Here is a 17,296-nt window from a genome sequence, read left to right as displayed (position 1 = left end):
TTGGGGTGACAGAGACTGCAAACACTGGGTCCTAGTTTCCACTCAGAAGCCAGCCGCACGTTGGTTTTAACTCCTTTTTTAATCGGCTCAGAACTGATTCCTGTATAATTACACTCATTACAGAACAGTAGCCTGGACTTGACATAATCAACACTGATACACTGGACACAAAGACATGGAGCTTCAAAGACCTCAGGCCCGTTCTGTAGTTGCAGTAATGAAAATACAGCGGTGCTGATAGTAATGATACTTTGATGATGCCAATTTACAAGCGCCTTTGTACTCTCTTCTCTCTCTCTCTCTCTCGCTCTCTCTCTCTCTCTCTCTCTCTCTCTCTCTCTCTCACTTTTTCCATATATCTCCCTCTGTCTCTGCTATCACTGACCTGATGTAGTGAAGTGCCCCGAGCTCTGGTTGATTTTCAGGGAGATTTTGATCTTCAACCGCCTGATACATCAGATAAAATCTGAATCAGAAATCCTTTCTGCGTCCCGCAGCAGGGACATTCGCGGTGTAATAAAGGTACAGTGCAAATAAAGGCAACAAGAATAGATTTACAGATGTAATAAAGAGGTAAACATGTTAATACAAAATAAATAAGTACACAACCATTTATAAAAGTAGCAGCATTTAGTAACTAACATAAAATGATTGAAGGATAACAGAATGTCCTTTCCCACAGTCATATTACATACAACCCTCACTGACTACCTTTTCTTTTTTCTCTAAGCAGTTGATATCCTCTAAAGCACTATGTCTGTCTACAGAATATGTTTGTTTTGGCTGCTGTGCTTTGTGTTGGCTTCATTGGATTACCTTTTTTATCAGGCTTTATTTTTTATTTCGGAAGCATGCTGAGTAGAGCACACATGTATTCAAATGTCCTGATTATATATGCATGTTTGCAGGCGTACTCACTCCTTGTTTACAGAATTTGAGGGCCAGTTTTGTTTGAAACTGCTCCTTTAACTGTCCACAAGCATGTCTGTATGCATGCATGAGTGTAGCTGTATCTTGCTGACAGTTTGTTTTGAATGCGTGAGAGTAGCTGTGTCCCATCGACTTGCACCCTCGCTGTCGGCGTCCCCCTCTCATCAGTGTGATTTAGGAGCTGCTAACATGCCTGTGGGGTTTGCACTGGTCCATCCTGAGGCCAGTTTTGTCCTGAACCAGGAAGAGCCGACGCGTCCATGCCAACTGTGTCCACAGTGGATGGGTGGGGGTGAACGTCGGGGTGGGTCGGTGGTTAGAGCTGGTTTGAGCCTGGGAAAGTGTGATAGTATTTCAGGATAAGTGAGCAGCAGACACAAGATCATAAATAGAGTTTTTATTGCGGGGCAGCTATGCTGGTTGAGCCTGGGTCTTTCAGCGAGATCAGAGCAGTGATTGATTGTTCCCATGTGACGGGGGGGAGGGTGTGCGATAAAGGCGGAGGGGCACACCAGGCAGCGGAAACAGCAGACATGGCAACGCTGGCAGACCCCTGGCTCACACTTCCCCCCCAGGGTTACCCCCTGACAATCTCCTGTCCTGTGTCAGCCTACAAATGTGTGTGTGCAGACACAGTGGGGGCTCCTGTCTCACACAGCTTCTACCTGGAGCCGAGACCTTTAAATTCTCCGCAGGCTATTCGTCTCTAACACAAACTCACTTACGCACATGTGAGAGCTGTAAAACCCCTTTGGATCCGGGTGATTCAAAGCCACTGTACACAAAGGTATCCTGTCCCGTTCACTCTCCAGGTACCGGGCACTTCAGAGTGAAGGGCAGGACACTCAGGGTTGGTTTAGAGAAACGGCCCCAGACAGGCAGCCATTTGTTTTGATGTACAAAGTCTCAACAAAAAAACTAAACAAACTTTTTGAGTTAGATGAATATGATTTAAAAAAAATGTAATCTAAAGGAGTCTGTTGGGGTTGTGGACCAACACATTTTTTGTTTTTTTTTCTAATATATGAACACATTTTTACTGATTCAAACTGAAAAAGAGTTTTCTTGTTCTGCTCCGCTGGCCTTTTCATCTCAGATATTGCTGTTTGCTGTTTGTAAGGGTGGCCATTTTTTATTATGATAAAGGGAACAGAGCATGCCAGATCAGCATCACTTATTAATTATCATAATATTGTTTAAAGTATAAGGCTGCAGGGATTAAGGGAGAGGGTGAGAAATGTGAGTTGATAAAGGAGTGAGAAATATTTACATTTACATATTTTAGGTGGTGCTGCTGAGAGACATTTAAAATTCCAAAACAACATGTTATATACATTTTAGAAGGTGGTCTGTTGTCTTTTTTGTCCAACGTTAATAAATATAGATTTAAAAATAAATTAATTATGTAATTGTTTCGTCCCAGAGAAAAAACACTTTTTTTATAGCCGTGATGACATGGCTCATTAAATATGTGTGACTAAATCAATAAAGTCCCAAAAATCTTATTAAGTTATAATTTAACAATCAGAAGCCTTTAAGCTTTTTTCTTAACATATATACAGTACTTAGGTGGATGTGGATCTAATTTAATTGTCAGTGACAAACAATCCACCAGGTGTGATCAGTCTCTGATTAAAATGCAGCTTAGTGCACAAGAGTAGAAATGACCTTGAGTCCTGCCCACTTCAGAGTAGATTTTGCAACAAAAAGCTGTAATTTCCAATATGATATTACCAAAACTGTATAATATTTAGCAGAACCCATCCCTCATAGGGAGCTAATTGGAAAGTTAAGTTATTCAGGGCCGCTTAAAGAAGTTTAAGTTCATAAATGACTCAAACTAAACTAAATCAACCCAAAATAACACCAAAAATGAGACAACTCAATCCTGAGTAAAAATGATATGTTCACCTACCAATACATTGGAAATATGAAATCACTTTGTTGCTGTAGCTCTATAACAATGTGGGTTTCACCCTGCAGATGTTTGAAATGATTCTCTAAGGTTAATATTATGCAAACCTGAAACACAGATAACAAAAATCCCTTTTTAGCTGCCAAAGCTTACGTTTTGTTTTTACTGTGAGAAAATCATATCTGTGCCAGGCTGGTCTCTATGGTAACAGCCATCATTATGCCATTTCTGAAGAAGGCTAAACTGCATCAAAAAGATGGCTAGCATGAGGTTAACACGCACTTCTTGGGCCATGGTCCTGCTTTTTCTCTTCAGCAACTCGGGAGATATTTGAGATCATATTATGGTCTGTTATATACAGTAGGCTATGAGTGTGCAATGAAGGACTGCCTCTCAGTACAAGGTGACAGAGGACAGAGGGACGTAATATTCTCTGTATGTTATGCAGGTCTTCACTTGAAGTTTTGTTTTTACAACCATGCTAATTTTGGGCGGCTAGCTGAGTTGTTTGGCAGGAGTGTGAGGAGGTTGCGTGGTTAAGGACCACAGACATTTTTTTCATTTAGTGCCAGAGAGCAGCATTGCTCAAAGCTTTTGAGAAAACATCTGATGGAGCCTCTTGAGTGCTCCCAGATTGGCAACTTGAATAGCAGCTTTCATGGAGGCGGCTTGCACTAATGTGTTTTGGAGCAATGGTGTGTGTGTGTGTGTGTGTGTGTGTGTGTGTGTGTGTGTGTGTGTGTGTGTGTGTGTGTGTGTGTGTGTGTGTGTGTGTGTGTGTGTGTGTGTGTGTGTGTGTGTGTGTGTGTGTGTGTGTGTGTGTGTGTGTGTGTGTGTGTGTGTGTGTGTGTGTGTGTGTGTGTGTGTGTGTATGCCTGCGTTAATGCATGCGTTTGTTAGTGTGTTTTTTAACGCTTGTATGTATGTATGCATCATAGACTTCACTTTTTGGCTGTTTACATAAATAACTCGAAGCAGAGGCAGAAAGCTAGCGGCAGAAAAACACAGCTGGGCATATTTTGGGGACTTTTTCCAGCAGTGATGTCTCAATCCTTCACAGAGATATTTGTAGACCTACCTTTTTATTTATTTATAGAGACAGTAGCTGCCCATGAAGCAAACAGCTCTTCTCTCTGACTGTGTATCCCGGGAGGGTTTTTTCTCTGACCAAAGAGTCCTCCATGGAAAAGCTGAGGGGTTTAAGCGGCTGTTTTCACAGAAATGTTCTTTTTCGACTGTCCTACTTTCCTGTTTACCCCCACCCCATGTATCCAGGTTATGACAAGTTATAGTGCTTGAACTAATGCTTATTTCCAATATAGATTCATATTGAATCTGCACATTATTGTAGGTTAATTGATTCATGTAGAGAGATGTCCATCCCAGTCAGTCCATAATGCAAGAATATTCAGTTTATTTTCTATAAAACAGAGAAACCAATTAAATATTCATATTTGAAAAACTGAAAATAGCATTAACCATGTAAGATCAGTTTATTTAATGAGATATTAGATTTTTGAGGTTATCATAATAGCATAATAATTTTCTGTGTGCTTTTACAAACACAGTCAAAGAAAGACGTGTTTGAGCTTAAGCTCCCACAGACTTGTATATTTAATGCAGTTGCTGTTATGTCTGTAATTCCAGCATAATAATCTGAACCTTAATGTCGGCAGACAGAATCAAAGCTGTTTCATAAACCCCTAGACTCCCAGTTGATTTCCTGTTTGCTGATCTGATTCAGGCACCGCTTGGCTGAGATCCTCACAGAACAGCTACTGCTGCAGGGTTTTGGCCCGCGGGGGTGCACAGACAGCATGCAGTCATCAGAAGTAAAGCAGCCTGAAAAAGGGGCCTCACTGGTCCTCAGAGAGCCACACTGCAGAACTCTGTCTCCCCCAAGTGGTGCGCCACTGCAGCCTAGGACCACCGCCGCCTGGACTTCCCACTGTACATTGTGATCATGTCCATTTAATGCACACTCCCTTTTGCTTCCTGATGTCTTCATGAGCATGTGTATACGGTGCATGTGTCACTTTGTTCTGTTGGTGCTGACAAGTGCGACTTACAGTATATGAGACACGAACAAGGTCAGATTCCACACGCTCCTCTGTAAAGCTTTGGGAATCGGGGGTATTTTTGCTCGTGTGTCCTCTGCAGCTACCAGGTTTGAACAGGCTGGCTTTGTACGCTGTGTGAGCCAGGTCATGCAAGACTGGGGAAAATGATACCTCCATCCACAGCAGTCTGAACACACTCGCTCTGTTCCATGCTGTGTTGAACATGCTAACAACGGGGCGATTCAGAAAGGGAGGTAGCCTCAGATATGTGAACTCTATGTTCATGAAGGGGTCTGACACCTGAGCAGTAAAGTGAACCTCTAAATAATATTCTCCTCTTCACTATGTTGTCCATGCTTTTGTATTCATCCCGTCCTCCTCTTCTATCACAGGTATGAAACGTCCGTACAGCCCATCACTTCTGCCAAACCCCGAGCTGGAGAGGAGGGTGCTAAGCCTCGGGCTGGGGGTGCAGATGGATGGCGAGCCTTGCTGCGACACTGAGGATGAAGTACAAGACAAGGAGTCACCAGGGGGCGCTCTGCCTTCTGCACTCTGCAGAGCCAAAAGGGAGAGGAAGCAGCGGAGCTATACATTGTGTGAGGTCTGCAACATCCAACTCAACTCAGCCGCACAGGCCCTGATCCACTACAACGGCAAATCCCACCAGAAGAGGCTAAAGCAGATCAGCAACGGAAAGATGCCAAGTAGCACAGGTAGGATAAGTTCCACTGACCACCATGTTTGTGTTTATTGCTGCAAAATCTGATGTAAATGCAGAACATTGGATAAAGTCCTTTGCCTCTGGATCTTGTTACCCATGTCTATCACAATACAGCCATGCATATTACCAGAATCCCACACAGTGTCCTCAGCACACTCTCACCAACCTCTGCCAATCCCCCTACGTGTATCCAATAGAAGTTAAACAAATGCAATTCTATTTGCTAAAATGTCTTCAGACAGAGCCCTGGGCTGAGGACACGCACACACACATCCACAAACACACATATATACACAACTGGAGCAGTGCTGAGTGAAGTCAGCAAGTGAGACGCTAATTAAGTGCTGGTTGTGTTTGATGGTTGTGTTCCTGGGAGTGATGCGGCTGGAGTGACGTTAAGCGTTTTGTCATTCTAGTCACAGTCTGATTAGGACTCGGGCGCTTTGCTCTTTCTCCAGCCAACAGGAGGAAATAAACCCACAATGCTCACACAATTATGCAGACCGGCAATAAGCTCACACTCTACTTTCCAAAAATAAAAACACAGGTATATACATTTGTAAACCTTGTTCAAGCTTAATTTGCCGGATGAGTAGATTTGTTGTAGCGACAGGTCGACTGTAAACGGAGGTCGCCGTTGTTCTCTGAGCTGGAAATCATCTATCCCACGGTCCACATACTGTGTGTCCTCCAGTAATGCACACTGCCAACAGAGTATTGTGGAGGATTTGGTCGGATGCAAGTACGAGTTCATTTATGTTCATTTATGTTCATTTATGTTATTCTGCACTCCTGAAAGAGCGTGGCAGTATAACACTTGCACCATCTGAATATGGCATAAAAACATGATAGGATAGAAAATCAAACAAAGCAAACTAATTCATCTTATCCTAGCAAAGCGATAAATGTATGTGGCTTATAAATATGCAAAATTATAAAGATATTACAGATATTTCTTAGGCACAAAAGGACTGATGCCCAAGGAAGTAGACTTGTTCAAAGCTTACATGTTCAAGACAGCTGCAAAAATATATATGACACAGTATTATTATCTAAATTATTTCTTTCTTTTAGGGCTGTGATTTAAAATAAAGTGTCAATGCGATAGATGCATAATGAAATGTATCCTTTGGGATAACTGTGCATTTTGCAGGTGAAGCAGTACCTTTTGATTACCTTGATGTATGGAGTGTACTGTGTTGTATTCAGAATTGGTTTGTTAGCCTGTTTTAATCTTTATAATTAGCAGTTTTCATAGCAATGTTATGCTATTGAAGTACATCACAGGAGTCACACCTCTCTTACTTAAGTAACATTAATCCGTGAATGCGATGTTGCTGGTCTCAATCCGTTCCACTGTTCTGTTGGTAGAATAATTTAAATAAAGAAATGAATAAAGAAAATACAATAAGTAAGAACAATTTAATTCATTGCCAAGCTCACACTGCTAACAAACTCTACACTCAGTTATCTAATGTTAAGAGGCCATCTCCTGTAGCCTGTGATTGTTCCTGTGTAAATGCTTTACCTTTTTGGGTTTGTCATAGACATGTTTTTCTGCATTAGTTTGAAATATTGATTTACTTCAGGAGTCTTATGCAGCACCTAAGGAATGTGTTAGGCAGCAGTTATGACAGTCGATCAAATCACTTATTTAGTCTAGCTTCATCTGACAACCGACGCACAAAAAACATGTCGGCGACAATTCACGGCTCTCTTGTTGCCGACAGCTACTGATCACAAAGGAGAGGAGTGTGTCATCAACAGCTATTGTCAGAAGTATGGATGTGGAATTTAGTTGCTCAAAATAAAAAGAGGAGAAAAAAGAACATTTTAATCGATTTGTCAATGTGGGCAGCAAAACCTTCAGGGATGAGTTCTGAAAATGCGAGCATGGACAGAAAAGTTTCATGAGGAAACTGAGTTTTCAGTTCCATCTCGTCACAGCCTGAGATCAGCACATACTGTAGGAAATGTGCTTATTCTGAGCTGAAGATTGTGTTTATACGCAAAGCGCTTAGATTTTACTTTTTGGTGAGAACTTATTCACCGTTAAAACACCCACGCATCGTATTCATTTTTTATTTGCTTAGGGACCATAGTAGGGCACATGTGTTGCAAACACGCACACACAAAAACACACACACACACACACAAACACACATACACATACACACACACACACACACACACACACACTCACACACACACACACACACACACACACACACACACACACACACACACACACACACACACACAGTATCCAGGGCCCTGGCTCTGTTGTTTCTAATCGGCCCTTATCAGCGTCTGTTTGCCCGACTCAGCGTGCTGGGTGTGCAGCGGAGGCAGCGGTGAGATGGAGCTGTCAGGCTGGATGTTTGCCCGAGCGAAGCAGAGATTGTACCGATTTCATTCAGTAACTCCTTAATTTCCGACTCCATCTTTTTCCTTTCTTTTTTGTTTAACAAACAAAGGTCTTTAAACCGACCACTGAAGCTCAAAGCAAGAACTTTTATAGTTCTGCAACTTTTTTTTATCAACACAATCCTTAAAAAATGGCTTCACATTGAAGGTAAAATGTAGGACTACTGTGTTTAGTTTGTGCCTCCGTCTTTGGGGTTTCTGTTTGGATGACACACTGATCAGTTACTTCATCTCACAGATTAGTGCGGACACACGTCAGCTTGCTGTCGGCTGTGCTCCAGATATTAAAGCAAAGTGTTTATTATGCGTCCTTCACCTTGAGCTGCTTACTGTACTGTAGGTGCAGCAGAGCCGCTAGCATGGAGTACATTTAGTCGATTCTTTTTAATCCCAGAAACGCAAGGCCACGTGTCGTCAAAATTCTCAGTACACTGCTGGAGGTGATGCATATATAAAAGTACATGTTTATGTGTTGCGTTGTGTGTGTGGTGCAGGGCAGGCTGAACTGTTGTGGTGTGCAGATTCTCTCTGACATGCAGTCACAATCACACAGCCTTATCTCTGCTCACCTTCTGCTGACTCCCTCCGGCAGCCAGCCCTGATGTCCTCGGCTCCACCACAGCTCCTCTGCCGTGTGTGTGTGTGTGTGTGTGTGTGTGTGTGTGTGTGTGTGTGTGTGTGTGTGTGTGTGTGTGTGTGTGTGTGTGTGTGTGTGTGTGTGTGTGTGTGTACAAATGTGTGCATCCTGCATGTCTGGATCAGATATTTTTAGAATTCCTAAATGTTGCAGAGATAGTCACTTGCACTGTGGAGACATAATATGTGCTTCAGTGCGTCTGTGTTTATATCAGGCATCTGTGTGTGAGGTACGGATCTTTATTTGTTTAAAAATAATATCATGCCTTTTCTTTTAAATCAATGAGTGCATGTGTATGTAACTCCAAGCAAATCCTCTCCACGTCGGCGTGCATTTTCTTTCCTCTCTGCTTCACCGAGCTGACAGTGGGTTCAGGCTCTTTTTCCTCCTTCCCTCCTACCTCCCCTGCTTCCTCTGTTTCCTTTCTCTCTCCCTTATTATGCCATGGATGCTGGACATGTGGCGGAATTAGTCCCAGTGAAGGATGAATGGAACACTAATTAAGTGATTTCCCATGGTTATCTTGGAGAGTAGTATGTTAAGAAGCTTGCTAACAGATCAGGATGGAGAGAAGAAGTCTGAATAGTTCTTTAGGTGACATGTTTGAGGGAAGATGCCTTGGTGACAGTTAGTTCAGGTGTAAGTTTATACCCTTTAAAATCTTAATGTTTCATAACGAGCAATATCAAAAATGTGCCAATGATTTATTCATGCTAAAACACCATATGTTGCGTTCAGTTGTCAAAGTGTGGCTAAGAAAGATGTAATCAAACACATTCTGGGGCAAATTGATTTCCCGAAGATAAAGAAATCACAAAGAAATCACAAGACTTTTTTTGTTGTCATGGTTCTTCTGTGGCTTTTAATGCTGGCTATATTTCATCCTGTCCAAAAAGAAAAACAATCACAATACACGCTGGCAATAATTCAATGCCAAACATATTTTGTTAATCAAAGCAAAAACTGGTGGTGAATCGATATTTTACAGATTAACTAGAGTTTAATGCGTTAACATCAGTTGCATAATTTCCTTACTGCTTTAAAAAATCTCTCAACTTAAGTGCTCTGAAACTTTGTAAGCCTTTTTCTAATCTGTTCTGTTTTTCTATTCTTTTGGAAAAACATATACCCAGGTGAACAAGATGACTCATAGTTTGAGTCTTACTCACAAAATCTCCTTAAGTTAAACAAAAAAGTAAAACGAGGTCCACACTTGTTTTCTGCTCTCCTCCTTTTCTCATTATGTTTCTAGGAATGTTTTGCATAACATTGTGGCCATTGCGGCACAATCCATGTCAGGGCATTATGTGTGATGTGAAGCTGCAGTCCATCCTAACATGTGCACAGAGACATGCGAGGCTAGATCTGTAAAGTTGGGTTGGTGTTGAATGTATTAGTGCAAGTAGAGCTATAATCCAATATGTGATACATTTTTCAATGCTAATGTATTGTGATCAAATCCAATGTGTATTATAACACAGTAAAAATATAAACAGTTTAAAAGGGGAGTGATTAGTAAAATATGCATAAATAGAAAGAAAGAACGCTAACTGGGTAACATAAGATAAGAATAAACAAGTTTAAATGATTTGTTATTGGTTGTGACCATATTCTAAAGATGTTTGGATTATTGAAAAGTATACAGCTCCCTTTCATGTGTGTGAGTGTTGAGAGCTGTATCCATAAATTCATGTTGTGCTTAAAGTGCACCAGATTGATGCATTTCACTTCAACATTTAAAAAAATCTCCCCGGGGGTGCATGCCCCCGGACCCCCCGAGTCCCTACTCCCTAGTCCCCTAGTCCACCCCCAAAATAAAGCATTTTAAAATAATTAGATTGAATACATTTTCTTTTAGTAAACACTGAAAACGGGTCCCAGAGAACCATACAGCACACAAAGGTTAAAGGAAGCATATAATAATGTTAAAATGTGCTAAATATATACACTGCAAAAAACTCAAAAAGAGGAGTATAAGCATTATTCATTTTGGTCAAAGACATGCAGCCAATCCCACCAAAATAAAGAGACAATGGACGTGCCTTATGCATACACTCACAATGTTGCATTACATCCTCAAACATACACATGAGGCTAAACTGCTGCAGACATTCCTCCTTTTCAGAGGAGACGATCAAATGTTGATGGAAGGGTGTGGAGAGAGAAAAGGGAAGGAGAGAGTGGACAGCAGCCTGGCCTGATGTGACCCACAGAGGCCCCTGAGGACCGGTAAATCTAACAGCCTGACAACACTCTGCTTGCCTCTGTGTGGTTGTTTGTATTTTCTGTTGCGTTAATCTTGCTTAGCTTTGTGAGGAGGCATAAATCTGTCATGTGTGGACCTGTTTTCTGTGACACAAAGAAAGCGAGAGGAGGCGGGGATTGGGGGGGGGGGGGGTGTCTGCAGTGGTTGTTTTTCATGGTCCTCCATCACTCAGTTTCCTTTGATATGTGCATTTTTGTTGTTGTGTGTTTGCGTGTGTGTGTTTGCGTGTGGGGATGTGTGAGTGTACTGTATATTTGTGTAGTGTGAGCCTCCTCCTCATGGTGAGTCTCTTCATCACGGTCCCTGTCTGACTCCCTCTCTCTGGCTCTGTTTTAATAAAGCGTGATGAATTGGATTAAAGGCAAGGATTTTCTGCTTGAATGCAATTGCGCATCTGCGTTTTATTTTTGTGCTGCTTTGCTGGTTTCCCATTTTTTCCCCGTTGGAGTAAAACGACTTCTCCCTTCCCACGCCTTTGGACATACATGTGCACACTTACTGCATGTGATGTTTGTGAAGCGAGCAGCGTTATCTTGATCTCTGTTATCATCAAGTGTTGCCTGCCTCTAGTCCCTATATTAATCCCTTTATTAATCCCTTCATTTCTATTAAACCTTACGAAGAAATTACTATGTAGCTGTTTGGTTGTTGGCTATGCCGAATTGCTGAAAACGCTTCCCCTTTATGACATTCAGGCATAATAAACATTGAAAAATAGTTAATGATCAAAACTCTTATAATAACATATGCTTTAAATGTATAAATAATATGAAAGTTAATAAATATCACAATGATGACATGTACAGTATAGGAGGTTTCAGTGAGCTATTTTATATTTGCATGAGTTAATCAATGGCCTTTAATTATTTTAGTGATAAAAAAAAACGTCCTTTTCGTTGCAATTGTGTCAACCTTCTGTACTGAAATGTGGCTGTGGAGTCGTGCACTTTGTTCCAACCCCTCCACCTCCGTTCCCTCCACTCGCTGTCCTTCTCTCTCTCCCTCCTCTCTGTATCGCCCCAGGGTGCTCCTTTCTGTGTGACGGCAGTTCAAAATCTGGGAATAAAGGTCGGCGGGTGTACCGGGTCATCACACAGAGCCCAGTGGAGCGAGAAACATGAGGAGCGGCGTTTATAAGGCCACAGGGAGAGGGTCGCGTCCCTCGGAAATCATCCGATGTCTGTGTTTACCCGGGTTCTGACAGGTCGAGCGGCTCTGTCTGCGGATAAGGGCAAACGAATCTCACTATGAGCCCTTATCTCGCCTGTCTGATACACAAACCCATATTGCATCAGCCGCCGCAGACATATCTGCTAAATGAATTGAACTGTTTGCCAGATTCCTAAATGTCAGAAAATATCAGTCAATTTCAACAGTATTTTGTCAATTCGGTCACCTAGCATGACTTTGTCTTTATTTTTCTCTCCCGCTGTTGTCTTTGTTGATTTTTAAATGTGTCCTTTTTATTCCTTATCTGCATCAGAGTTTTGTATGCATGTCATGGAGGAAATGTTTTTCCCAGCTTCTGCAATACACACTGAGCATCAGTATATATATTGCACATATGATATAGAAAAAACAAAGGTACTATGTGACCTGATGAGCCTTTTTTTTTTTCTCACTCCACCTCTTTCTCTCTTGGCCAATTTCACCCTGTTCCCCCAGTGACTCATTGTTAAAGGACCATGAAAGGCTTTCTTTCTGGGCAGAGACGAGTCCTTTTAACCCCCCCCCCCCCCCCTTCCCTCATCTCACCTGCACCTTAACCATCCTCTGAGCCCCATCATTACAGGCCTTTAGAAGGGCAAAATTACAGCAGAGTGACTTATTACCAGCTGCATCCAGGGACAGGGATGGAGGTTACAGAGGGAGAAGGTAGGCAGGAATTAAGGTGAGATGGAGAGTGATGAAGCGAAAGAGGAAGAGGAACAAGGAAGATTGAAGCTCTGAAGGAAGGATCAGTGAGATGGAGAGAAGGGGTAGAGAGGAGGAAAGAGATTGAGAGGCTGGCTTGAGAGTGAAGCAGGCATAGACAAACACTGTCATTTATAGAGCGAGGCCGAGCTGTCGGTTAATGGACAAATGATACATGGCCTCAGAAAGTTTGTTCTTCCTCACAGTTCCCAAAGTTCCCATCCTTCACATGCAGTGCTTCGCCAACAGACACAATGCACTACTATGGGATTCAAGACCCAGCTCTCTAGAGGGGTCACAGAGTGTTTTAACCGTCAGCTTTGGGCATCCTTTTTTTAGAACTTGATATGATCTCATTAGAGCCTTATCACATCAAATGAGATGAATCAGCAGCAAAGTTGTCTGACAGTGTCAGACAGTGTGTGGACCTCCAGAGACCCTCACTGTGTCGTACACAAAACTGAAGCAGACAAGCTTTAGTAAACAGATGTAAACTAGGTGGAATGGGATGAGAAGGAAAGTGGGAGGAGGTGACGTTTGGTGCACTAACAAACAGAAATAGATATCTCATTGGGGTAGGTGAGAGTATCACACACACATCCTTGTGTCTTTGTTTCACACTGACATATTTTGCATATGTTAATTTGCACTATACTCAAACTCAATCACATGATAACACATACTGTACTTAACTAAGTGCTAACACATACGACTGTAAAGTCCACTAAGACAAACGATACTGGGCTGTAAAAATACACTTTGATACTATTCATGTGATAGGACCATAGACACAAAGGGATGCAGTGGGAAAGTCAACTTTAATAACTTATTGTCAGTCTGAATGAAATAATTTAGCCAGCAAATCATTATTTTATTATTGAAATTGATATTTTTAACTGTTAGTTATAGATAGATATAATTTTTTTTAAGGCATGGTTCAAACACTGAAGACACTTGAAAAAGCTAATGTGGGATGAGCAAGTTATTTAGCTGGAAAAAAACTCACTTAAAGGGGCCCTATTATGCTCATTTTCAGATTCCTATTTTTATTTTGTGCCTCTACCGTGCCATGTTTACATTCTCTAATGTTCAACAATGTGTTTATTTTTCTCATACTGCCTGTGCTGCAGCACCTCTTTTCCATTTGGCATTAGCCAAACGGCTCGCTGCACCTGCACTATGAGGGGGACCCAAGTTCCCATCAGCAAAAACACGTTGGTTTGCTATCCTGGTTCCAAAATGGTGGAATGAGCTCCCCATTGACATCAGGACAGCAGGAGGCCCAATCCCAAAGCGCCCCCTACACCCGACCCCTACACACTACCCCTCCGTTTGTGCGTTCGTGCCGAGGGTCCGCAACATTAAGTGCTGTTTCAAACCAATGAGTGTGGAGCGGTGTGGAGGGAGAGTGGGCTATCAAGCCCTCAAACAGCGAGTCTGTAGCGGTGCTGACTTGAGACCGGTCTCTACCTGACCAGAGTCACGCTGTGTGGCTCCGTCAGGAAACACGCTGTTTACAAGTAGTTCCAGCAAACATCCACTGATAAACTGCGATGTTAACAACCTCATGATAGCCTCATATGTTTTTAACTTAGGATCATACCTGTGTTTAGTCTAGAAAAAGGTAAATGTGTGCATTTTATTATAAAGTTGTGTATATTTACAGACTGTTGCAAAAACTAAGAAGCTTATAAACATTAGGTTTAAAACTAAAAGAGCTTTACAATAAAAAAGAACACAATTAAAGATGTTTGGAGTTTTATTTTAGTAATTCATTTTAATGTTTTGTCTAAGAGATGCTGATTTGAAACCGTTGTGACATGCAGTGACGGAATTTCCTGTCTCTCCCGGAGAGAGGGGAGTTTGTCCCAAAGCTTGCCGCTGTATTTCCTGTCTCCATCTGACAGGAGGGAGCCTCATGTGTCACTCCACGGAGTTCACTCCGTCACGGAGGGGGAGTGTGTAGGGGTAGGGTGTAGGGCGTGGTTTGGGATTGGGCCGAAAGCTTACACATCTTCCGGCGCAGACTGAAAACTCATCTCTTTCGACTCCACTTCGAGCAATAAAATTACTAACAAAGCACTTATATACTAATAAAGGCCTAGCTTATCTAAAGCTAGTTGAGTAGCACTTGAAATGTGTTGGCTCTATGAAACCTACTTATATGATTCTGTTTTCTTCAAGGTTGTATCTTCTTGGTCAAATGCACTTATTGTAAGTTGCTTTGGATAAAAGCATCAGCTAAATGCAATGTAATGTAATGTTTTCACCCTCTGTCTGAAACCAGAGCCCAGTCTGCTCTGACTGGTTAGCAGGCTATCATGTACAATGTGTTGGAGCACTAGCCAATAGAAGCACAAGTGTTACATAGTTATGTCACACTATGTCACAGAAGTACACATAGGAGTCCACTTGAGATGTTTCAGGTGGGGGGGGAGGGCCTTTAACTTTCCTGGAAATACCAGATTTTGGTTTTAATCCTGACTGACCGAAGTCACTGCACAGGATGTGATGTTTCTCAGGACAGGATTGAAGATGAAGCAGTTTGTAATGCAACATTTCTTGCCCACTTGACTTTGATTTTAGTTTCCGTACTGTAGGTATGCCAGTTCTTAGAGGTTTTATGCAAATCCACTCCCTGTCGAGCTGGGCCAAAAAAGACAACTACAGCTCCTGCTGACTCTAACACACAATTATGACAACACACACACACACACACACACACACACACACACACACACACACACACACACACACACACACACGCACACTGCCAGTTAGAGAGCGAGCGAGGCAACTCATGGACCATTTTCATTGTTATTCATGTATTAATTTATACGGTCATGGCAGATGTGAAACAGGGCTGTAATATGCAGATGTGGGTTTGTTTCTCGATGGGAATTTTCCGGTCCACTGCCTCTAGCTGCCACTAATAATAAAGACAGGCATGGAAGGTGGAGGAGGAAAAGGAGGAGGAGGGAGAGGGAGAGAAGTGGGAGCTTGGAGTTGTCAAGATGCCTCCAGTCATACACCACCTCTAAAACACCTCGACTACTCCCTTTTCCCCTCACCCTCAGACGCACACATGCAAGCACTGACCAGGTGTGATCTAGCTGTGAATAGGCTTGTCCTTGACATGAAGGTGAGCATGTAGAGTTGTCTTCTCTTTTGTTGACAAGACTCCTGAGCATTTGCAGGCTGTTGCTCCTCCGTCTTTACATTGGCAGTAAAGGTGGATTTTAAACTGGCCATTGTTACAACACATTAAGTTACTAGGGAAACGTGCGGCCCACAGTACACTGAAAGCTCAAGATGTTGCTTAATATAAGGCTTGAAAAAGTGCAGAGGAATACTTTTTGACCCTTGTCAACATCTGGCTTTACTTTTCAGCTGATAAAGATAACAAATATCTCTGTTGTGCAGCTGCTAAAAAGCTAATGCATTTGCATGTGCTGCTTTATTGGAATGCAGTCTTGGTACAAGCAGTTGGACAAACTGACTGTGTCACTGCCCGAGACATAAATAGCCAGGGACTGTTATTCACCCTGTAGGCAATTGGCTGTGAGACATGTTGTTTTCTGTGTGTGCTGTTGTTGTGTGGCTCTGGGGTTAGTTCCTGCGGGAGGGTCATAGACGGGAAACATTGCTTGCCGGGGGAGTAATGATGTCAAAGACGAGATGCTAACAGGCAACGAAGGATTCACTCTATTTTCTCTTCACCGCTGCATTTATTAGATATTAACCCCCTCTTGTCTCCATGATTGAGTGGAGGGATGGCAGCTAGGAGAAAGAAAGGAGAAAGAGGTCCCAGAAGAGTTCAAATAGAAACGGATCCTAATGCAAAGCCAATCACACAGCGGTATTACTCAGATGTTGAGCTATAAAACGGGATATGTGGCAGGTGAAAATAAACTTTGGATGCTCATTTGCAGTTACCTTCAGATAACACTAATTAAAAAAAAGATGTATAACCACCATTGCAAATAAAATGCTGAATTCTTTTTTGATTTGTTACTTTTTTTCAATGTTATACTCTCAGGATGAAAACAACAGATTAAGTACAATATGGTGTTATATCATACAAGTCATTTTTCTACCCAAAATGCAGTAACTGACAATCACATATCATGTGCTTGAATGATGATGCATAAACATGCAAGAAGGAATGTAATGTTGCAGCTGCTTGTTATATTAATCTGCAAACTATTAACTTAAGCTCTCAGAGGAGTGCAGTGGTGGACAGTAACTAAGAACATTTTCTCAAGTAAACTTAACAACAATTGTTGGGTTGCTTTGGCTAAAGGTAGCTTAGCTTAAACTTCTACCCCTATACATTTATGAAATGGAGTACGTTTACTTTAGGATAATTGTGTGCTTTTACTTTCATAAAGTAAACCTTTGAATTAAGACATTTGTTGTAACA

The 17,296-nt window shown here is 42.0% G+C and overlaps 1 protein-coding gene across 1 annotated transcript in view; it reads left to right on the top strand.

Annotated features, from left to right (window-relative positions):
• znf385c (zinc finger protein 385C) overlaps window positions 1–17,296 on the top strand; it is a 143,153-nt gene that overhangs the window by 38,209 nt on the left and 87,648 nt on the right. The window contains exon 2 of the mRNA XM_079646537.1: window positions 5,298–5,621. Within this exon, the coding sequence (XP_079502663.1) occupies window positions 5,300–5,621 (322 nt within the window). The 5' untranslated portion in view covers window positions 5,298–5,299. The remainder of the gene's footprint in view (window positions 1–5,297; window positions 5,622–17,296) is intronic.

This window comes from Notothenia rossii (assembly GCF_949606895.1).
Source record: "Notothenia rossii genome assembly, chromosome: 8".
Classification (NCBI taxonomy): domain Eukaryota; kingdom Metazoa; phylum Chordata; class Actinopteri; order Perciformes; family Nototheniidae; genus Notothenia; species Notothenia rossii.
Note: the sequence above shows the minus strand (reverse complement) of the source record. Positions and strands in the feature narration are given on the sequence as shown.